This window comes from Sminthopsis crassicaudata, chromosome 3 (assembly GCF_048593235.1).
Source record: "Sminthopsis crassicaudata isolate SCR6 chromosome 3, ASM4859323v1, whole genome shotgun sequence".
NCBI lineage: Eukaryota > Metazoa > Chordata > Mammalia > Dasyuromorphia > Dasyuridae > Sminthopsis > Sminthopsis crassicaudata.
Window position 1 is genome coordinate 274,456,704 of NC_133619.1, and position 25,199 is coordinate 274,481,902.

The following is a 25,199-nucleotide window of genomic DNA, read 5'->3' on the forward strand; positions in this document are numbered from 1 at the left end:
AAAGTCATAGACTAAGTAAAATTTATACTGGCAATGCAGGGATGGTTTAACACAAGGTAACTATTAACATAATTGATTATATCTTTAGCAAAAGTAACAAAATCTTATGATTATAACACCAGATAAAAGATTTTTGATAAAATACAACACTCATTTCTATAAAAAACACTTGAAAACATGAGGATTTTTCCTTAAAAAGGATAAGACCACCAGCAAGCATTACCTGTAATGACAATAAGCTAGAAACCCAGTGAGATCATCAGTAAAACAAGGATGCCCATCATCAACAATATTATTCAATACTATATTAGAAATGTTGGCAATGACAGTGAGAAGAAAAAGAAACAGAAAGATTAACAAGAGTTATCTTTTTTTTTTTTTACACAGGCAGTATGATACATATTTGGAAAATCCTAGAAACTCAACTAAAAATTATCTGAAACAATGATTTTAGCAAAGTAGCAGGGTATAAAATAAATCCATATAAATCATCAGCATTATCTCTCAACCCCCCCATATCCAACAAGAATAAATAATAAGAGATACCCCATTAAAAATAACCATGGGGGTCAGCTAGATGGAATAGTGGTTAGAGCATCAACCCTGGAGTCAGAAGGACCTGAGTTCAAATGTGGCCTCAAATACTTAACACGTCCTAGCTGTGTGACCCTGGGCAAGTCACTTAACCCCAGTTACTCTCCCCCCGAATACACCAAAATAAACATAGGCAATATTAAAATAACTGGAAATATACCTGCCTAAATGACCCAGAAAGTAGATGAACATAATGAACAATTACTACTTGCAAGAACTAAGCATTAATCAACATTAAAACCTTATACCAAGATGAGGTAGTTATAGATTCATGACTGAAAAATAAAGGGTGATACAAATTAGGAGAACAATGGAAGAAATTACTTCTCAAATAGGTAAAGAAGGAAGGAATTTATGGCCAAAGAAGAACAAGAGAACATTATGAAATGCAAAGTGGATAATTCTGATTATATTAAATTAAAAACTTTTTCTACAAACAAAACCATTGCAGCCAAGATTAGAAGGGAAGCATAAAACTGGGAAATTTTTTTTTCCACATAAAAGTTCTGATAAAGGCCTCATTTCTAAAATATATAAAGAACTGACTCAAATTCTTAAGAATAAAAGTCATTACTCAGTTGAAAAATGGTCAAAGGATATGAACAATTTTCACATGAATAAAACTATTTCTAGTCATATGAAAAAGTGCTCCAAATCACTACTGATCAGAGAAATGCAAATTAAGACAACTTTGGGTATCACTTCACAGATTGGCGAAGATGACAGGAAAAGATAATTATAAATGCTGAAGGAGGTGTGAGAAAATTGGAATACTAATACATTGTTGGTGGAGTTGTGAACTGATCTAATCATTTTGGAGAGCAATCTGGAACTATGCCCAAAGGGTGTGCATACCCTTTGATCCATCAGTGTTTCTACTGGGCCTGTATGCCAAAAAAGATAATAAAAAGGGGAAAAGAATCCACAGATGCAAAAATGTTTGTGGCAGCCCTTTTTGTAGTGGTAAGAAACTGGAAACTGAGTGGATGCCCATCAGTTGGAGAATGGCTGAATAAGTTATGGTATAGGAATATTATTGTTCTGTAAGAAACAATCAGCAGGATGATTTTAGAGAAGCCTGAAGACACTTACATGAACTGATACTGAATGAAATGAGCAGAGGAGATCATTCACATGGCAAGAAGATTATACGATGATTCTGTAGTTAGTGGCCCTTTTCAACAATGAAGGGGGGAGGGAGATTGAGGGCCAATCCCAATAAACTTGTGATGGTGAGAGACATCTGTACCCATAGGACTATGGAGTCTGAATGTGGATGAAACATAGTATTTTTGCCATTTTTGTTGTTTTTGTTTACTTTCACATTTTTTCACCCTTTTTGACAAGATTTTTCTGTGCAGCATGATTAATGTGGAAAGATGTACAGAAGAATTACACATGTTTAACCTATACTGGATTGCAAGCTAGGGTAGGGAGCTGGGGGAGAGTAGGGAAAAAAATCTGGAACACAAGGTTTTGCAAGGGTGAATATTGAAAACTCTTTGCATGATTTGGAAAGGAAACGCTATTATTATTTTTTTTAATGGAGATATTTTAATTGTTCATGGGTGGGGAAAGCGCATATAATAAAAATGACAATTCTACCTAAATCAATTTACTTATTTGACGCCATCTGAATTAAATTGACAAAAAAAATTTAATTTGTTGAGCTAAAAAAACAAAACAAAACAAAATGACAAAATTCATCTGGAAGAAGGGGTCAAGAATATTAAAGGAACTAAGTAAAAATGTAATGAGAGGAAACAGCAGTATTGGATCTTTATATAATAAAACAGTAATTGTGAAAACTATCTGGTACTGGCTAAGAAACAGAAAGGTGGATCAGTAGAACAGAGTAGACACACAATGCACAGGAGTAAATGTATTATAGTAAACCTGTGTTTGATAAATGGAAACAGTTAAGCTTCTGAAATAAGAATTCACTATTTGATAAAAGAAAAAAAAATTGCCGGGGGTGGGAATGGAATTCATTCTGATAGAAATTAAGACAAAAATTACAAAAATTAGGTCTTCTTCCCTTCTCCTCCCCCCCTCCCCTCCCAAAAAAAGTGTCAAGGAAAGAAACAACAACAACAAAAAAAGTTTTAATATATTCTAGTTATTCTAATTAGAAAAATCTTAAAAATTCAAGATGAAATTTTCTCTTAACTAGGCTACAAGAAATAGGAATTCTTTTATCAAAAATATTTGGAGAGAAAAAGGAAAAAATAAAAGACTATACTATTTAACCTTTTTCTGGTTAAGTTTTTGAAGATAGCTAATGAAAAATTTTAAAAGGAATAATCATTACAAAATTTTAATAGTTCACATGTTCTCACAAACCTTGACATAGGTAGAATTGTCCTTTCTTCATGATAATCACTGTCACATTCATTTATGTATTCCCTTAAAACAGTCAACACTCGCACCATTCGTATTGCTTCCTGTCTTGCACAATTAATACTGTCTTTGTCACCATCCAAAACACATAATGTATCATAGGAGGCTTTCAAACGATCAAAGCAGGATTGAATGAAGTCTTCATGGATTGCTACCTAAAGAAAAATGCCCAAATCAGCCTGGTTAAAACTGCTGACTTGAAATTTTTAAAAATATATTTATTTAAAGTTGTGGAATGCCAGAATTAGAATGTACTTCAAAAGTCAGCTGATTAAATACCCCTAATTCTATCAATATGGAAAATTGAACTTAGGGTGGGGTGGGTGGAAGAGCTAGCATTAATATGACGTTTTAAGGTTACAAAATGTGTGTTTGACATATATTTTCCCATTTGACCCTCACAATAATCTAATAAGGTTAGTCTTACTGAGGTTAAGTGATTAGCTTAGCCCAGGCTCACACAAAATTTGAACTCTCTTCTTGACTTCAAGTCCAATACTCTATTAACTCTACCACCTATTTGCCTAAATGGATTTCTTAAAAGTCACAGAATGAATTGCCTGCAAACCAGGGTTAAGAACCAAATCTCAAAATTCCTAGTCCTACTTCCTATATGTCTTACTAAATAGAAATTGAATGGCACATAATTCCTTTTTTAAACAATATTTCATTTTTGTTAGAAGTAGCTAACAGAAAAACAAACGCCAAAAATTTATTTTAAAAAGCTTTTAGGATAGGTGTATGAGGGGCAAGTACAGATTAATGATTATTACCATTTCATGTAATCTCTACTATAATCTTTTATATCTAGAAAACTAAAACTGGCAACTAATGACTTTCATGCATTATGGAAAATTTACTTATCCAAGATTAAAACATGATCAGTATGTTCCATCAATCAGGAAAATAATCTATTAAATTAAAAATAAGTCAACAAGAGCTGAAACAAAAACATTTCTGGTGAAACTTCAGATAAACTGAGAAGTTTTGTAATATAGACCAAAGTTTCTTAAACTTTTTCTATTTGCAAGCCAGAGAAATGTTTATGTGATCCCAGGTATATAATGCATATTAAAAAAGTAAATAGATCAAACACTTACAAACAAACAAATCATAATTTTGTGATCTCCACATTAACCCCAGTTTAAGAAGCTAAGATCTAAACACAGCCCTTTTTTTCCTTAGTCATTTAATATATTTTTGTTTTTTAAAGGTTGATATTTATAGCCAACAAAAAACGGCACCAAATCCAAGACTTAAATGGATTTATGTAACTTCAAGGTATAAAAAGTGAGGAATGTTATTATAACTGTTTAAGGCATATGCATATTGACTATCATACCAGTATTTTTTTATCATACAGTGAAGAACAAAGTATGAAAGAACAAAAATAATTTGTTTTATTTAGAAACACTGTAAACAATCAAAATAGAAGTATAATTTTAAAAATTTTATATATCCAATTTTGTAACATAGCAGCAAGATGCATTGAATCTACCTTAATTTATATAATACTACTTATTTGATTTCCACAGACCACTAACTTGACAGATAACATAGACCTCTTTATTAAACACCAGGAATAATTTACATAAAAAAGATTAGACCTATTACTGCATTTCTATAGAGAATGTTCTACCTAGTTTTCAAATTTGTAGAAAAAGCAGGTGTCAAATTTGTGGCAAATACTCCTCACCAGATTAAAAATTGGGAAAAATTTAATAAATAAAAATACAATACAATACAGATAATATTCATTTGTAGTTTTCTAAGTCAATACATACCTACTTCTATTTTAATTTGACATCACTGGCTGAGAGCCTTAAGTAGATAAATGATTTGCTAAAGTCACATAGGTAATATATATATCAAAGATAATATTTAAATGGCTCTCTATCCACTATATATGGTACCTCCAATTATACTTCATAAAGAATTAAAGAGCAAAAAAGCTTTTAAAAAGCTGAATTGCAAGTTTTGACAAACTTGTCCAATATCAGTATTTATTTCCTAAATACTCTTACCTGATTCACTTGCAACCTTGGTCCGAGGTTAGTATAGATCTCCTTAAGGAGGTCAATTGCTCTGCTGGCAATGTCATCATTTCCCTGAATCACAACCTGGAGTCATAAATATATGTATGTGTTAATACATTCAAAACATATATTTTGATCAAATCTTAGAAATATGTATGATTCTTGTGGTATTTTCATATAGAGAATTTGATGATCAAAGGCAAGTTGATTTTAAGGCAATACCAAATTTAGGGAGAATTAAAATTCATAGAAGCATAAAATCTTAGAAAATACAAGTCTGAAAAAAATTTTAAAAAGATATAATCAATATTACACCTACAATATCTCTGACAAGCAGGTTAGACATTGCTTGAATTTAAATAACATGTTTAGTCAAATAGTAAAATGAGAATCATTTGAGCCATATTTAAGTGTAGAAAAGACACAGTTTAAACTACATTATGAAAAAAAAGGTGCATTCATCTATACTCTTCATGATTTCCATGATTACCAACATCTTAGTAGTCAATTTTCAGTTCAGGTACTATTCCAAATGAACTTTAAATCAAGGAAGAGTAAATAATAAACCATATATGTAAGTTTGAAAAGAACTATATAGAACTTAGAATTTTGAGGGGATCATCTATATTTTATCAAACAGTAACTTAGTTTCTAATTTAAAAATTAGACTTTCAGTACTTGAAAAAATTATAAAAATCTGATTTTATAAAATTTTATAAAATCTGAAAAAACTTTCTTCATAAAGAATACAGAATGGTTGACATTAAACTGGATATAGCATTAAATACTTCAAAACACTTACTAAGATGGCCATTCCAAACCTGACTGGACATGGGACAAGTATTTCAATCTAAGAAAGCATATGGGTAATAATGGAGAACTCTTAACAATGGAAAACAACTTTGGTATTTCTGTCAAGTTATGATAATAGACAGCAAATCTGGAGGGACAAAAAATAAATAAATAACTTCATGTCCAAAGATTACTATATAGCAAAGAACAATGAAATAAGAAAATAACTCCTCAGCTTAGGCACAAATTTAATCATAAATATCTGTCAACATTTTATTTTCTTAGCTATATAGCAATTATGACAGATGAAAAAATGTTATAAATCCTATATTCACTTACAACTCTATACTTACCCTCCAAAGGTAATCTAGACCAATTAACTCCAAATCATCCATCATATAGGCTCGCCTTTTTGCTACTAATTTCCCTTCTCGACAGTTCACAGCTTTGAAGAAACGCTCAAAACATTTCATTCCATTTTCTGTTAATAGGGAAGGATCGAGCTGAAGCACATTATTTTCAAAGAAGTCTTTATTAATGTCAGGATCCAGGTCTGGTTCATCTCCCATCAATTTGGAATACCACTTAAAACAGGCTTCACGATCACAAAGGTAAACTGCATTTTCAGCTAAACATTTCCAAATTTGTTTTGCCTGAGGAGCACATAGCCATAGTTGACCATCCTTCAATAAAAATCTTGAAAAGAGACAAGAAATTAGGCATTAATATGTCATACATCACAATGCCCTTAGACTAAAAACAGCATTAAATAGAAATAGAGGGTGTTAGACAATTACATAGCACCTAATGTGTGTGTGTGTGTGTGTGTGTGTTAGGAATAGTAATAAGAACTTTACAAATTGAAGCTCATTGGATCCATCTATGAGGCAGGTGCTTTAATCACCCCAATTTCACAAGTGAGAAAACTAAAACATGAGTTACCCAGGATAACACAGTCATTACATATGTCTGTGGATCTAACTTCAATATCAGCACTCTATCCACTATACCATTTAGTTGTTCATTATCTATTACACATCAATCATAATCACATTTCAAATGTAATTAAAACAGATTAATTGAAATAGATTAAAACAAATTTTACTATTCCTTCTGTTCAGACAGAATTTTTTTTTTCAATTCAGTTAACATTTACTGAATACCTGTACGATATTCAAGGCCTATATTTTATGTGCGCTCTTCTTTAAAAGTATTCAAGAATATGAAACTCAGCAATGAAAATATTTTCCTTCTTTTTGTTTTTTACACTTTTAATGAAAAAGGTCTTGTTTCATATAGAACCAAAAAAAGACTTGAGATATCCCACTAAGAGAATTTTCTAAATAATTAAAAGCTTAGATAAAAACATGCATGTTACCTTATATAAAGCAGGAATGTTTAATAAAGAGCTGTCAAATCCAGGCCTACTATATACAAAGTACACTGAATGTACATAATCTAACCTTTTTTTAAGAACTAAATATCATAACAGATTTGTCATCTCAATAAAGACAATAATGAATCAAGATATCATTGTGATGGAGAACTCTGCTGTAAACTCTCTCTTCTTCTTAAGCACTCCCTTTCACCATTCCTTTGCCCATTTTCTAATTATAATTTCAACACTCAAAGAACTGAAAACCACAAAAGAAAGCTGGTTAAATATAATAAAGCTTATTCTTTACACAAACCAAAAGGCAAAGGTTCTGTTTGTCTAAGGCCCCAGGGAAAGTTCTCTGTTCCAAACCTGCAATATAAACTACATGAAACAAGGGTGGTTTTTCCCCACTTAATCACTGTATTAAAAAAAAAAAAAAAAAAAAAAAAAAAAAAAAAAGAAATCACAGAATTTTAAACCCAGAAAGACTATATAATAACAATAACAACAATAATAATGTTCAAGACTAATTTTTTCTTTTGGTCATGATCATCCGCTATTTATTTCTAGTCGTATCTAATATTTTATTTTTTCCCCAATTGCACATAACAATTTTTTTTAATTATAGTTTTTATTTACCAGATATATGCATGGGTAATTTTACAGAATTGACAATTGCCAAACTTTTTGTTCAATTATCCCCCCCCCCCCATAGCAGGTTGACCAATACATGTTAAATGTTATAAAGTATAAATTAAATGCAAAATATGTATATATGTCCAAACAGTTGTAACAACAATTTTTAACACTGACTTAAAAATTTTTTGAGTTTCAAATTCCATTTCCCACCTCCTACTTCATTGAGAAGGCTAGTAATTTTACATAATTTCACATATATATATATATATATATATATATATATATATATATATACAGATATATATATATATATATATATATACAGAGAGAGATATGTGTATATATCTATATATCTATATACATATGTAGTCATGTTAAAATATTTTCATATTATGAAAGAAAAACTAAAAACAAACATGAATAAAAAAGCTAAAAAAAGTTAAGTATTCACACTCCATTAGGTCTTTCTCTGGAGGTTGATAACATTTTTCATTATCAAGTCCTTTAAATTGTCTTCAATCATTATACTGCTGAAAATAGCCAAGTCACTCAATTCACTTTGCATTATTCGTCCATGTAAGTCTGTCCAGGTTTGCCCAGGAGTATGTTTCTCATCATTATAATAACAAAATAATAAAAATTAAAAACATAATATTTCATCACAATCATATACCATAACTTTGTCAGCCATTGCATTGCCCAATTGATATCCAATTCATTGCAACCATTCAAAGACCTTTTTTTTTTTTTTTTTAATCTTTTTGGGATACATATCTAGCAGTGGTATAGCCGAGTCAAAGAATATGCATTTTTATAACCCTCAACATATAGTTCCAAATTGTTCTACCAAATGATTGAGTATCAGTTCACAAAGCCCACAACAGTACATATTAGTCTTTCAATTTCTCCACATACCCTCCAACATTTGTAATTTTCCTTTTTTCCCATTAGTCAATCTCACAGGTGATGAGTGATACTTTAAAGTTATTTTAAGTTGCATTACTCCAAAACTGATTAAGTCATTTTTCACGACTATAGTTTTAAGTAATTTTAATGAAAACTGCCTGTTCATGTCCTTTGACCATTTATCAAATGGAGAATGGCTTTTTTTTTTTAAATAAATTTGATTCAGTTCTCTATATATTTGAGAAATCAGGCTTTATAGATAACTTGCTATAAACATTTTTTCAGTTATGATTACTATTTTTCCCGTTTATTTTACTCTCTTAATTTCACCCTGTCCATCCTCAAGTTTTGCTTCTGCCCTCCTTTAATCTCCCTCCCTCCCTACCATCCTTATCCCCTCTTACTTTCATGTAAGGGGCAGATTTCTATTCCTAATTATGAGAACACATATGTAAATCCCATTTTGAGCCAATTCTAATGAGAATAAGCTTCAAAGGCTCCTGTCCACCTCCCCCATCTTCTATTCTACTGTGAAAACTCTTTCATTCTCTTTTATGTGAAATTTTTTGCCTTAATTTACCTTTCTCTTCCTTTTCATCCAATGCATCCTTCTTTGTTGGGCAGAAATTTTATTTTATTTTATTTTTTTAAGAGGATCCTCTCAATACAATTGGCTTACACTCATGTTGTCCGTGTCTACTCCAAACTGCCCTAATAACCATAAGATTCTTAAGAATTTAAAGTATCATCTTCCCATGTAGGAATGCAACTCAATTCCAAATGATTTCCAGATGTCTTCTACCTTTTTATGTTTCTCTTTGAGTAACATATTTGAAAGTCATATTTTCTATTATTAGCTCTATGTCTTTTCATCAGGAATGCTTGAAAGTCTTGCTTCACTGAAAAACTATTTTTCTCCTTTGTAGGATTATGCTCAGGATTATTAGAATTATGCTTGGTTGTAAACATTACCTTCTTTCCCATCTGGAATATCATATTACAATCCCTTTGCTCCTTTAATGTAAAAACTAAAAGTCTACCTGTGGCTCCATATATGAATTACTTCTTTTGAGCTGCTAGTAATACTTTCTCTTTAAGAGAGGAATCCTGAAATTTGACTATAATATCCTGGGAATTTTCATTTGGGGATCTCTTTGAGGAGGTGATTGGTAGATTATTTTAATTTCTAGTTTATTCTCTGGACCTAAGATATCAAAGTAGTTTGATTATTTCTTAAAATACAACTTAAGGCTCTTTTTTGATCATAGTTTTCAGGTAGAAAATTAATTTTTAAATGATCTCCCCTTGAGTTGTTTTCTAGGTCAGTTATTTTTTCAATAAGATACTTGCTTTCACTTGTCTAATTTCAATTTTTAAAGAATTTTAATTTTAATTTAAAGAATTTCCTTTGGGGCATGTGTGCTTCCTTTTCTATTTAGCCAATACTACTTTTTAAGGAGTTCTACTCTTCAGTAGATTTCTGTACCTCTTTTAGCATTTTGCCCATTCTATTTTTTAAGGTATTATTTTCTTAAGTTTTTGTTCCTCCCTTACCAAACTGTTGACCCTTTTCTCCTCCCTCCCCCATGATTTTGTCATCATTACTTATTCTCCCAATTTATCCTGTGGCTCTCTGACTTGATTTTAAAAATTCTTTCTGAGGAATTCTTTTTAAGGGTAAAACCAATTCACATTCTTCTCTGAGACTTTGTATACAGCAGTTTTGACTTTATCGTTTTCTTCCGAGTTTGTATTTTGATCTATCACAACAGTAACTTTCTATGGTCATAATCTTCCTTTGCTCATTTTCTGTCTATTGCTTGATATTTAGCTTTATATAAAAGTTGGGCTCTGCTCCCAGGGTGAAGGGGGTACTTCAGAATTTTTGTTTTCTGTTTTCAAAGTCAATTCTGGAAGTTTGTAAACTTTTAATTTTTACAAATATGATTTGAGAATAGGTGTGTTTATTATTCTTCTGGCTTATAGAGATCTGGTCTATGAGTGACTACAAGTACTCTTTTCTGCTCTGGTACTGTGACGAGTCCCAGCTCCCCTGTGGCCACTAGCTTTGGCTGGTATGTTAATGTTCCTCTTTGCCTGGTGGTAGGATTTGCCTACCATCTAGAACTGTGATCTGGGAACTAAGTAAGGATAATACATCAAAGCCTTGCTGCCAGTGCCAGCAAAAAGACCTCTATAATCTCTTTCTGACCAATTGTCCAATTCCCTTTATCATTTGTGGGCTGAGACCTCAGAAGGCAGCTTCCTCTGCCACTTAATTCAGTTGCACCAAGTACTACTGATTTGTTGGGTAAGGCCCATTCTATAATACACGCCAGTCTTACCTAAGCTCAATAAACCTTTCCCACAGATCTAAATTATCTTGGGCTGAAAAATTTTTTCACCCCATCCTGTATATACTTATTTTATTCATGTGAAAACCTAATTCCAGAAAAGCAACATGAGTTCAATTATAAGAGCAGAGCCTACTCTGAACCTAAGTCTTTTCCTAAAAGCATTCCTGAATTATGACTGTATTCACATGTTCTGAATTAGAGGGGAGTTTCAAATCCTCATCCTACCAATAAGAATTCTGGATGGCTATCCTCTAAATACAAATAGTTATTAACATCAAATACAAATATCATAGCCAATAAAATTAGCCTTCATTCTACCAAGTATATATTTTCTAAAAATATTCATGCATTATGAGAAATTATTATATGGAAAGTAAGATTTAGTTAAAAAAAAAAAGTGAAAATATCTAAAGCATTTACACCACTGGCAAGTCTACATCCAAGAGATGAAAAAAGAGTACAAAAATACTTATTACAGCTTTTTAATGGTGGTAAAAAAAACAAAAAAACAAAAAAACAAAAAACTGGAAACAAAGAATTATCAGTTGAGGAATGGTTGGATAAGTTTTGGCATAAGACTGTGATATGAATCTTTTAAGATGCAATAGAGAAATTTAAAAAGACATGGAATGACTTATGAACTAATATGGAGCTAAGTGGACAGAAACAAAAAATTTGTTATCAATATAATAACACTAAATAATCATGACTTCAATAAATTCAGAAAAATGAAAATGAGCAGAATCAAAACAATTTATACAATAGTGTAAATAGAAACACTTATGAAAGCTGATACCTACAACCAATTCAATAACTATTGATGATTTTGGATAAATCTATTATGACAAAATATATTCTCCATTGCAAAGAAGTTGGGACACAGGATGAAACAAATATTGTTTCATGTATGCTATTGTAGGAGAAATTTGGTTTGTCTGACCATGAATATATGTTCAAAAGAAATTTTCTTTTTTGTTAATTTTTTTAAAAGAAGGGCCATGTTACAGATGTAAAATATTATGACTACTATGTCTACTTGAACTTAACCTTTTTTTGTTTTGTTACAAGAGATCTCTCGCAAAAATAATCTGTAAATGTTTATGATGTAAAGATAAAAATACAGCAAAATGCATTGTAAAAGAAATATATATATACAGAAATGAAAAAAAAAATAAAAACAAACATTTGTGAATGACAGGAATGAAGAAATTTCCATAGCACTAATGTACAAAATTATCAGCTTTAAATTACAACAAGCATAGGTAAAGTGGGATAGGGATGGAAAGGTGACATGGAGATGGGAAGGAGAAAGGAAGGTTTGGGGAGAAGGGGTTGGGAAGGAAATTAGTCTCCATATATATAGTCTCCAAAAACATTTTAGCCTTGGAGATGGTTACCCACTATATAGTTAGGGTCTAATTAGAATAAGTTAACATCATTTCTTTCTTGTGGAATTCAGGCAACTGTAGGAGAGTAGATGATGGGTAGACATAGGGTGAAGCACAAGACCTGGGACAAATCCCTTAAGCTCTATGATCTTTATTCTCTATAAAATAGAACACAACACTATTTGGTCTCACTCCTTTACTGGGTTGTGAGCACTACACAAGATAATACATGTTATAGGTTTTAATGAAAAGCTGTTTACTAATATGAACCAGACAGGTTTTCTACTTTTAGCTACTTACTAATCATCAAAAAAAACCCAAAATCAAGGGATAATATAGTCTCTTCTTTGTGGTCATAATCCAATTAAGAGATTATAAATTTCCCCAATAGATGCTGACATTTCTGAGAATCAATACTATGAGGAACTGGTATTGGGGCAGGTCCCTTGGTAAATTACAAAATTAGGTAAAACATAGGTCTCTGCCCTCAAGATGCTTACAATAAAACAGATTATGTTAAAAATAAATATTTTTTCAGGAAAAGTAATAATAAAATTAGCTAATTAACAAGAGGCAAGAAAGCCAAGCAAAAGAGTCCCTTTCCTTTTATCTGTTACTTGAATTGCAAGTTGAATTAATCATTAAATGGTTGGTATCTGGAGTCTGCTGCAAGATAAGATGAAACTATTTTCAGAATCAGAGATTTTATCTCCTGAAAGAATTATATCTAAGCTTTAAGTTAAAGGGCTTCCAATATACTCTCTTTCCAGGGGCTGAAGTCAGAAGTTCTAGGATAAAGCTGAAGAAATCTAGTTTTTTATAAAGGGTATTTGCTTACTGTTTTTAACTTAAGGGAGAAGGGGCAGAGGAGAAGGAGGACCAGGAGATCATTATATACTTCAACAACAATACTATATGATGATCAATTCTGATGGACGTGGCTCTCTTCAACAATGAGATGAACCAAATCAGCTCCATTTGTTCAACAATGAGTAGAACCAGATACACCCAGCAGAAGAACTCTGGGAAATGAGTGTGAACCACTATACAGCATTCCCAATCCCTCTATTTTTGTCCATCTGCATTTTTGATTTCCTTCACAAGTTAATTGAAAATTATTTCAAAATCCGATTCTTCTTGTACAGCAAAATAACTGTATGGATATGTATACATATATTGTATTTAACATATACTTTAATATATTTGACATGTATTGGTCTACCTGCCATCTGGGGGAGGGATGGGGGGAGAAGGGAAAAAATTGGAACAAAAGGTATTGCAATTGTCAGTGCTAAAAAATTACCCATGCATATATCTTATAAATAAAAAGCTGTAATAAAAAAAAAATTTTTTTTAAACTGTTTTCCTAATTAACCAATTTTCTTTCACATGACTTTCAACCATTTTGATTTCCTTCTTGTTTCCTCATATATAATTTCTGATTTCCCATGTTCATTCTTTGTATTAACTGTTCCACATGTCTGAAATGCTTTCATATCTTGACATTTCCTTCTGAGAATCATTGATTTTTTAAAATTAAGACTTAAGTGCTACCATCTACAGGGCATTTGTCCCAGTAGTTAATGTCTCCCTTTAAAACTATTTTCAACCTATTAGGTAAGTATCTTGTTATCTACCTATTTATGCACATATGTTCTCCATTATAATAATTTGCTTGAGATTGGGAACCATTTCTAGGTTTTTCTTTATATTCCCAGCTGTGAACAGTACCTGGCATAAAAGAAATGTTTTTTGATAGACTGAATGAACTAGGCAGAATAGTATGCAGAAGAGATATTTTTGCATTATGTTGTTATACTTATTACATTATTTGATATTCCTTTTGGAAATAAATAGTACTCAAATTTTAAGGAAATATGAGTATGCCATAAGAATATAAGTATTTCTTTTAACTTAATTAGGGTAAAAAGAGAAAAAAGTGAATTTTTAACCTTTAAGTTATCAAAACATAATATTTTGTTAATATAACAAGACGCCTTATAGCAACTTAGCTACATATGAAAGAGCACAACATACAAATCTGACATACTGCTGTAATATAACAAAGAAATAACTTACAAAAATTCTGACTTGTAAATAATTAGTTTTATCATTCTTATGTAGAAATAAAAACTAATATTTCATTTAGAATATGTCTAAAGTCCACAAAATCACAGTGAAAAAGCTGGAAAGGTCTATAAAGATTATCTTACCAATCATCTGCTTCATTATATGGAGATGAAAATTACTCCACCAAAGTAGAAGTGACTTGCACAGTTCTTTAATGGCAAAGACTGGTCTAGAAACCACATCTCCCGAAATAAGTCAGACTTTTTTTGCTTGTTTGTTTTAAACACTAAACTTCCCTTTAATTAGGTCACTTGTATTTTTATCCATTTATATTTTTAAAAGTTAGTCAACTTCTAAAATATGAACATCTTAAAATTTTATTTTCAGATCCCCTCAATATACACTGAATTAGATTCAAATAATCAAATATTAGTTAAGTCAATGGATAGATTTTTAAAATAAAATTTAAGAAGGAAATTTCCCAAAGATATTAACTTTTGTGAACAGAAGCAGGAAAAAACCAGAACTTCTAACAATAACTTGTGAAATTTTTAATCTATTAACTATAAATATAAGAATTACTACTTCTTCAACTAATATGTACAGGAATGTTCCATTTGAAACACCACCATCAATACATTAATATTCTCAAATTAATCCAATTTCTAGAATGTATTTCAAAACAAAAAAATGAGCAACTACAAAGGGTCAATATAAGATATTCTTTGAAGGAAGAATTTAAATATTTAATCATAAAAGATACAAAGATGTGGGAGAGCATTTAATTTTATGTAATATAAAGTCAAATGCTAACCTAATAAAAAACTGTTTTGTGCTAATTAATCAACTTAATTAATTTCCTATTCCTTATCTGTCTTTTAAAGAAAGCAAAACTAATAAGTAATAATAAAAACAATAATAAGTTAATAACAATAAAACCAACCTTAGGAAATTAAGTCGTTCTTGGACTTCTTGCACATGACTATATCTACTTCCTGGTCTTACAGTTTGTGGATCATATTCTCCATGCTCTGCAAATTAAGAAAATCATAAATTACACACATATATCCAAATATAGCAATGCTGACTTGAAATTTAAAGTGTCTATCAACTATTAAAAGTCTATTAAAAGATTAATGCCTAATGACATAAAGATGACTATATTTCATTCCTATAGTAACTTACTTTTTTCCTAAAGGCAGAATCAATGTATCAAAAACAAATACATGAAGTTTTAAAATGAAATAATCTTAAGTTCAAAAATTGAATCGCAGCAGGGACAGTGATTCAGCTTCTTAAGAGTTATACCACAGTGACAAGAAGATACAATGGAAAGAAATAATACTCCTACTAGAAATTCTATGCTTTACAGGTTCTTAATGACATGCATGCCTTGGGTTCCTCTTTCCATGTATTTTAACTGTCCTTTGATGGAATTTATGTCATGGTCATCAATTATCAGTGCCCCTCCATTAATTGTCTCAATTCTTATTTTTTCTCTATATTCTTTCATTTAGTAACTCTATATTCCCATGAGTTGAATTATCTCAATGCAGATGACCACCAGATATATTATGTCCTATTTTTTCCTGAGCTTGAGTCTGCAATACCAAGTGCTATTGAACATTTCTAATTGTATACTAGACTGGCACCTAAAAAAAATAAATAAAAGATAACTCAAAACATTTAAAAGAGAAGTAATTCTTTTTACGTACACAAAAACACCTGCTCTTATACAGAAATACTCTTCTTCCTTATTTCTGCTTCTTGGCTTCCTTCAAGTCCCAACTGTAATCCCAGCTTTTAAAGGAAACTTTTTGTCATCTCCCTTAATGGTAGTGCTTTCCTTTAATTGATAATCTCCAATGTAGTAGTCTGCAAATATCTTCTTTCTACATATCCACTCATCATTTTTCCCCTAAACTTCTCATTGCTTTGTAATCTTACACACTCTCTCTCTCTCTTTCTTTATTGGCCAGCCAAGGTACAAAGCTCCAGAACTAATTTTTTATTCTTAACCAATCATGCGGAAAGTCTGCTTCCAAAACAAGTCTCATGTCTATTACATTTTGTCCATTTATTTTATATCTCAGTGAAAGACAAATAGTAGACACCTAAATAATATCTGACCATTTGAATGATTCCATTAGATCATTAACTGTAAAGGGCTGAAACTCTTGAATTAATGTACTGAGGTCAGACAACCGAGCACTTGAGGCTAATTACCATTGGACAATACTCTATAAGAATATGCTTTGAAAATGGCCCTTCCCACTATCCTGTGCTGGCCCAATAGTTTGGGGTTTACAGGGAATAGTGGGAGGGACTAGGGGATGAAATGAGACTAGCTAGACTCACTCTGGGTGGGAGACGAAGAGGCAGGTGGTGAAGATTCTGCTTCCATCCAATTCACTGCTACCTCTAAAGACAAAGAATAGAGACCAAGGACTTTTACTTATCCTGACTCAGGCTGATTCTAAGGTATCCAGGGTGCTAACATAGTCATCATTAACTACTTAAAAATAGGGATGGTCTTTTGTCTTTGTATTTCCAATGCTCTTAATACTACAGTATTTAGCATGGCAAATAGCTTTATTTAAATGTTAGTCAACTGATTTTCTTATTGACTTCCTCACTTTTACCCTTTAACCGCTTGCCATATGGTTTCAATTGAACCAGTCCATTGAAAATGCTCTATCAAAGATTATCAATGATTGCAATCCATATATCTGGCTTTGTTAAATGTTTCACACAGTTTATTAATCTCTTTCTTTTTGTATATTTTCTCTTTTCTCTTTTCGAAGGGAAAGTAATATAATTATAGAAAACAAATATACTTTCCCTTCATAATTATAACTTTCTAGTAATTCATCCTTATATCCTTTGCTGGTTTGTATCTCCAAATTGTGGATTTGTTGTGAAGTTGCCTTCTCTTAATTCCTTAAAAATCATTTTTTCCCCCATCTCACCAGCTCTAATGGAAGTAGTTGTCATTTTTAGCAAATGACTGGCAAATCTATATATTCAATCATAATTTCTCTGCTTAATTCTTGCCCTACATAGCCACATGCCTGCTTAACATTTTAACCTATACAATACCACAAACAACAAGAATTCAGAATGGAATTCATCATCTTTTCTCATTCCTTTAATATCTTAACACTCTTTCTCTACTGGCTACCCAAGGTACAAAGCTCCAAAACTATCTTTTATTCTTAATCAATCATGTGGAAAGTCTACTTCCAAAACAAGTCTCATGTCTATTTCATTCTGTCCATTCTATTTTGTATCTCAGTGATAAATAATAGATACTTAAGAAATATTTGACTGGTTGAATGATTCATACTTCAGACATTTATCCTCTCTTCCAGTAATTATTTTAGTGTTGATATAGGTCTTGGTCTCCATTCTACAATCTATCCTCCAGGAATATCAAAGTAACAAGCCTAATACAGACCACATTGATGAACTTCCAGCTTCCAGAAAAGTGGTAATTCAATCTATTTTTTTTTTTTACCAATTAAGAAAACAAATAAAAAATTATAAATGCTTTATTCAAATACTTTCTCCCTCCCTCCAAAAAAAAAGAGAAAATAAAACCAAGGCCTAAAACACAAATCTGGCCATGCTCTTTCTCCTGCTTAAAAAAAAAAAAAAAAAAAAAAAAAAAAAGATAAAATACAAACACTCCAATCAGGCAATTCATCACTTGAGTCTAAACTACCTTTCTAGATTTCCCATGTGTCAACTTTACGCTCTTCATTCTGATTAGACTGTACAATGGTACAGCTGTTCAACTCATTTGTCTCCCTCTTTCAATTCATCTAAATCCCAATAAGTGGCAAGCACAACCTCTTCATGTCATCTTATATAATAGTTTTTTTTTTTTCCTTCATGGCTCAGCTGAGATGCAATTTCTTCCATAAAGTTGACTGTTGACAAACCTCAGTATAAAAGGTTCTTTTTCATTTCTAAATTTATTTCATACTGACTTGTCTTCTTTTCCCCTATCACTTTCTATCCTTAGAATATAAATGAGTAAATGTAAGCACATTACATGAATACAAGTACACTTCCAACTCCAATAGACATTACCGTTGAGACTGAGTTTCTACCTATGCATTCCTAGAGCTTAATTAAAATGTCCTGCACATAACAAACTTATTAAAAATCTTTTTTATTCAGAGGAAATATATCCTAAAGTCAGTTTAAGAAATGAGCTGGAGAATTATTAAAGCAGAATAATGCATACCTTGCAAGACCATGTCAGTTCATCTGTTGGTTTTGCTTGATGGTTTTTCTTTGTTACAAACTAATATATAAAACCCCCTCAAGGGAAAGGAGAAAAAGGAGCAGAAATAACTGATTTTAAAAAGAAAAACTATCAATAAAAGTATGGACTTGAAAAAAGTCACTGAATAAACTAGCTACTTAGCTTTATTTTTGTTTTAAACTCACAGGGTGATTGTGAAAAAAAATGAAAAATTTAATGCTATATATGTGTTCAAGGACATGATTATCTGAGTATTATGAGAATAAGACAAAAACAATAAAAGGTACTCCAAAAGTCTTAGTGCAATTTTAAATCACATTAAGACTTAGGGATCACACATAGCAGCTCTATAGCTTAAAATAATGCTTCATTTATTAGGAATACAAAAAACCTAGCACGATCACTTTCTCAGAATACAATGAAGTACTCTTAACATTCAAAAAAATAAAAAAATAAAAAATCTAGAGCTGAAAAAGACCCTCAGCACTATTTAATCTAATCTCACTTTAACATATGAAAAAAAAAATGATGCCAAGATATTATGAGGTTTATTCAATGTGATATAGATAAGTGGCAGAAGCAAGATATGATCTCTGGGCCCCTGCTGACTCTAGGACCACTGTTCTTTGCCGTTCATCACAGTGCTTCTCTATGTATTTTAAAAACCCTAGCATTCCCCAATTGAAAAAGGGTCAAAGAATATGAACAATTTTTAGATGAAGAAATTAAAGCCATTTCTAGTCATATGAAAAAATGCTCTAAATCACTATCAGAGAAATGCCAATTAAGACAATTATTTAAGTACAGTGGTACTTCATTGTGTATAGTGACACACCTCTCAGATTGGCTAAGATGATAGGAAAAGATAATGATGAATGTTGGAGGAATTGTGGGAAAACTGGGACACTAATACATTGTTGGCAGAGAGCAATTTCTATTATGTCCAAAAAGCTATCAAACTGTGCATGCCCCTTGATCCAGTAATATCTCTGTGACTGTATCCCAAACAGATAATAAAAAAAGACCCACATACACAAAAATGTTTGTGGCAGCCCTTTTTGTATTTGGAAGGTATTGGAAACTGAGTGGATGCCCATCAGTTGGAGAATGGCTGAGTAAGTTATGATATATGAACGCTATGGAATATTATTGTTCTGTAAGAAACGACCAGGAGGCCTGGAGAGACTTACATGAACTAATGCTAACTGAAGTGATCAGAACCAAGATATGATTCTACACGGCAACAGCAATGTTATACAATGATCTGTTCTGATGGACTCTCTCATAACAACAATGAGGGGAATTCAGGCCAATTCCAACAGACTTGTGATGGAGATCTATCAACACACAGAAAGAAGACTATGGGGACTGAATATGGATTACAGCATAGTATTTTCACTTTTTAAATTGTTTGCTTGTTTTTCTTTCTAATTTTTTTTCTCTTTTTGATCTAATTTTTCTTGTGAAGTATGATAAATGTAAAAATATGTATAGAAGAATTGCACGTTTAATCTATACTGAATTACTTGCTACCTAGGGGGAGGAGGGAGGGAAGGGAATGAGAACAATTTGGAATACAAGACTTTGCAAGGGTGTAGGTTGAAAACTATCTTTGCAGGTATTTTGAAAAATAAAAAGCTGTTATTATAGAAAAAAATTTTAAAAATAAAAATAAAAAGCCTAGGCTACAACCCTTACTTTAAAAGCAGAAACATTCCAAAGTGTCACTCAGAATACATTAATACTTAGTTAAATAACACAGAAATCCAATATTCCAATATCCAGTATAAGCTGTCAGGTAAGGAAGGAATGAGAAAACTAAAACAGACAAAAGACTTATAAATATATATGATAGGGGAAAGAGGGAGGGGAAGAGAGAGGCTGAATGAGTGATAAAGAGAAATTGTGTTATTTTGAGCACTGTAGTATATATTATCATTATGGTAGTTAGACCTCATGCAGGGAGACTTAAGAATGACAAAGATAAGCTGGAGGATCCAAGCAGGGGAAGAGCCCTGAGCATCAGGACATACAAGAACAAGTTAAAAGAATCTGTCATTTTTAACTCTAAGAAGAAACAATTTGGGGAGAAGGGAATTAAGGAGGAAATGGCTTGACAGTTATTGGAAGGGCTGTCAACTTTTAAAAGGATCAAACTCATTCCATTTGACCCAAGGGCAGAATTAGGAATGGTGGGTTAAAGTTGCAAAGAAGCCAATTTAAGATCCTTTAAGCTAAGAAAAACTTTGTACACATTTAGAGCTGTCCAAAAGTGGAATAGCTTGTCTGTAGAGGTGGTGAAGATCTGCCCAGCAGAGGCTGGGCCACACTCATCAGGGTTTATACAATGATGATTCTTTTTATATGACCTGGAGAGGGTTGCAGAAAAATCTTCCATTTCTCTAATTCTCATAAAAAACACTTTGGGGAAATAAGCTGAGTTCAAATATTAGTTATATTTAATTCCTTACTGTATGACTCTGAGATACAAGTCTTTCTACCCTCATCTATAATAAATGGTAGATGAGGTCCCTTTCAGGTCCAAATTCTATTAAAAGGGAAAACATCCCCATTCAACTCAACAGGCTATGAGAGTGCTTCTGTATAAACAAAATACAAATTGTTAAGATGAAAGGCAGTTAAGTCAACATTCCTGTAATGACAGGCTGGTGTTTAGAGTTCTGGAATAACTTAAAATTTGGGAAGGAAAAGTGCTATTTAAAATCAAATTAATTAGAGTTTTTCTCTTTCATCTTCTCATTCCTCCTACAATATCTGTGTTCTCAAAAAAACATTTTGATCAGGATCTCATTCTAGTGTTTAGTCCCTCCACTAGCACAGATCATAACCCATTCATCTCTTCTACCCGATGGAGTTCTTGTCCATGCCTTTGGGTATGTGCTCTACTGAAGAACTACGGAACAATTTAGAGGCCTTTCTCTTAATATTTTGTTTCATCTATTTCTAGTCATATGAAAAGATGCTCCAAGTCATTATCATCAGAGAAATGCAATTAAGACAACTCTGAGATACCACTACACACCTGTCAGATTGGCTAGAATGACAGGGAAAGATAATGCAGAATGTTGGAGGGGATGTGGGAAAACCGGGACACTGATACATTGTTGGTGGAATTGTGACTACATCCAGCCATTCTGGAGAGCAATTTGGAACTATGCTCAAAAAGTTATCAAACTGTGCATACACTTTTGACCAAGCAGTTTTACTACTGGGCTTATATCTCAATGAAATCTTAAAGAAGGGAAAAGGACTTGTATGTGCAAGGAATGTTTGTGGCAGCCCTCTTTGTGGTCGCCAGAAAGTGGAAACTACGTGGATGCCCATCAATTGGAGAATGGCTGAATAAATTGTGGTATAGGAATATTATTGTTATGTAAGATATGACCAACAGGATGATTTCAGAAAGGTCTGGAGAGACTTACATGAACTGATACTGAGTGAAATGAGCAGGACCAGGAGATTGTTATATACCTCAACAACACTACTATATGATGATCAATTCTGATGGATGTGGCCATTTTCAACAATGAGATGAACCAAATCAGTTCTAATAAAGCAGTAATGAACTGAACCAGCTACACCCAGCAAAAGAACTCTAGGAGATGAGTTCTGAACCACTACATAGAATTCCCAATCCCTCTAATTTTGTCCGCCTGCATTTTGGATTTCCTTCACAGGCTGATTATACACTATTTCAAAGTCTGATTCTTTTTGAACAGCAAAACAACTGTTTGGACATGTATACATATATTGTATTTAGTTTATACTTTAACATATTTAACATGTATTGGTCAACCTGCCATCTGGGGGAGGGAAGGAGGGGAAAAATTAGAACAAAAGGTTTGGCAATTGTCAATGTTGTAAAATTACCCATGCATATATCTGGTAAATAAAAACTATTATATTAAATTAGATAAATATGTATGGAGGAGATGTGGAAAAAAATATATTTTGTTTCATGAGAACTAGTATAAAATTTGGGCTATTCATATAATCTTTTACTTTTAAAATATGGAAAAACAAATGAAGAAATACTGAAAACAAACAAACAAACAAAAAAAGAAATAATACATCCTAAACTGTTTATTTCAGTTTAGGGATCTCTTTAATTAAACTTACCTTTTGCATATTGTCTCATACTTTCCATATAAGCAGAGAGATTTTCTGCTACAAGAGTAACTAGGGCATGATTGTGCTGAAGTTGATTGATTAAATCATGACGATAAAACACATGTGGACTTCGCTGGGTTTGACTGAAAAATAAACAGCATGTAAAAGTATTACATATCACATTAAATTACTGAATTTATTATGTATTTACCCATTTTTATTTAACATTTAGCTTGAAAAATGGAACATATTTCATTATAACATAAAAAAGATTAATGTTGAAATCAATTAGACATAAGTTTGCTTATACTGTTTCAAAAGGATAACAATCCAAACATAGTTTTATTACAAGTGACTCCTCACTCTCACACAATTACTGAATAAGAAAAATCTTTATCAGCATTCTCTTTAATTTCTTCGTTCCCTGATTTCTGGAAAAGCCTTAATGATTTCCAGTTTCTGCTCTTCACACCACAACAGTAATGAAGTGGCGATCTCTACCCCTAACTTTTGATGAACGGCTTGCAAGAAAGATTATTAAAAAAAGGTTGTTATGTGAAAGAGGCCCATGTGTTTATTAATGGAGACTTTTAAAAAATTTAAGTAGTTATAAGTAGTGGTGGTTCTTCTTTTTTTTAAAGTGTCAATTGCTCAATGTCTTCATTATCCTGTATTGTTATTTCCATTGGTGACACTTATTTGGTTCTTTAGTTTAGGTGGTATCAAAAATCAAGGTCTGATTCTAGTAGGAAAATTAAATTGTTTTAAACCAGTTCCCTAAAGGTTTTCATTCTTAACTAAATTAATCTGCTATACAGAAAAATCAGAATGTTTACAATAAACTAAAATTGTTACAATGATTTCTTGAATTGTTTGAAAATTTCCACCTAGAGAAAAATATAAGCTTATCATGGATTAAAGATGTTATTCTTCTGAGTTCTCACCTTGGGAGATAATATACTTATTTCAATGATACATTCATTTAAAAGAATGTACTGGAAATGCTTTTGAAATAAATGAATAGCATCCCACTCAAATCCCTCTAATGATGACTTTGAAGATGGACTCTGCTGCTTAACCAACTAAGTGTTCTTAAACACACCACTAAATTTGTTTCATCTTTCTCACCTGTGAAACATGGGATGTAGACTAGATAGATTTGAAGTTTTTCCAGCTCTAGCACTACATTTCTATAACTTGAACTTATAAAAATTTCACTACATAGTAGATATAGTTGGAATGCAATTGTAATAAATATTAAAGTAAGCATCTTCCTGTGACTCTGTAAGAATTTTTAAGAGGTAACATTATATCTGATATACAGCTTAATAATAATTACCCCTTTCTGATGTTTTATAAATAAATGAAAATCACAACTACTTTCTATTCTTCACTACCCTAAAATGATAATGCAATCTTATTGCCTGATTTTATCACCACCCATAATATTATATACATTGAAAAGGAGAATAATGTATAAGTACTTACTACTTTGGGATAAATATCCCATGTGCCTAAAATGTAAGGGTTAAAATTAGAATGAATTTAGATTCCAAGAGTTTTGGAACAGATAGGATTCTAAGACACTGCTCTATGAATGGCTAATTTAAATCTGAAGGAAAAGTTCAATAAGTAATGTACATAAATGTTTGGGTTCCCCCCCCCAAATTTTAACATTTGTCCTGATGTTCCATGTCACTGGATTTTTATTGCTCTATATCCAAATTTATACTTTTTGTTGTTATTAAATAGCACAGAGTAAGTTATAAATAATGGTAGTTTACCAATATTTCCATGTTTAGCCTTTATTTATTAAAGTGACAATTAAATAAATATGTGAGCCATTCTTTGAGCAACATTTGGATGAAAAACTAAGAATTACTAAATACATATATACACACACACACATTTTTAAAAGAATATTCAAAAGAATTTCTGCATGAAATTTCTCAAGACCTTTACAGTTTTCATATACTAAGAATAGTTTCAAAACCCACTTTCCACTTAATTTATAGAAAATAAATACTAAGTCATTTCACAATTCCCACCTTTCCCCCAAAATGATACCCAAGATCTAAATTCCTAGATTCAAAGCTCTTTCAATAACACTCAACTATCTCCATTTTGTGGATATTAATTGTAATCTCAGCACCATAAAAATCAATTAAGGGACAAAGAGATTCATTTCTAGATTTTTTCACTTATTCAAATGAAGACAATATCATACATCAAGTC

The 25,199-nt window shown here is 31.7% G+C and overlaps 1 protein-coding gene across 1 annotated transcript in view; it reads right to left on the bottom strand.

Annotated features, from left to right (window-relative positions):
- USP9X (ubiquitin specific peptidase 9 X-linked) overlaps positions 1 to 25,199 on the bottom strand; it is a 249,944-nt gene that overhangs the window by 78,115 nt on the left and 146,630 nt on the right. The window contains 5 exon segments of the mRNA XM_074300818.1: positions 2,938 to 3,149; positions 5,019 to 5,114; positions 6,176 to 6,518; positions 15,504 to 15,591; positions 22,974 to 23,107. Coding sequence (XP_074156919.1) covers positions 2,938 to 3,149; positions 5,019 to 5,114; positions 6,176 to 6,518; positions 15,504 to 15,591; positions 22,974 to 23,107 — 873 coding nt within the window.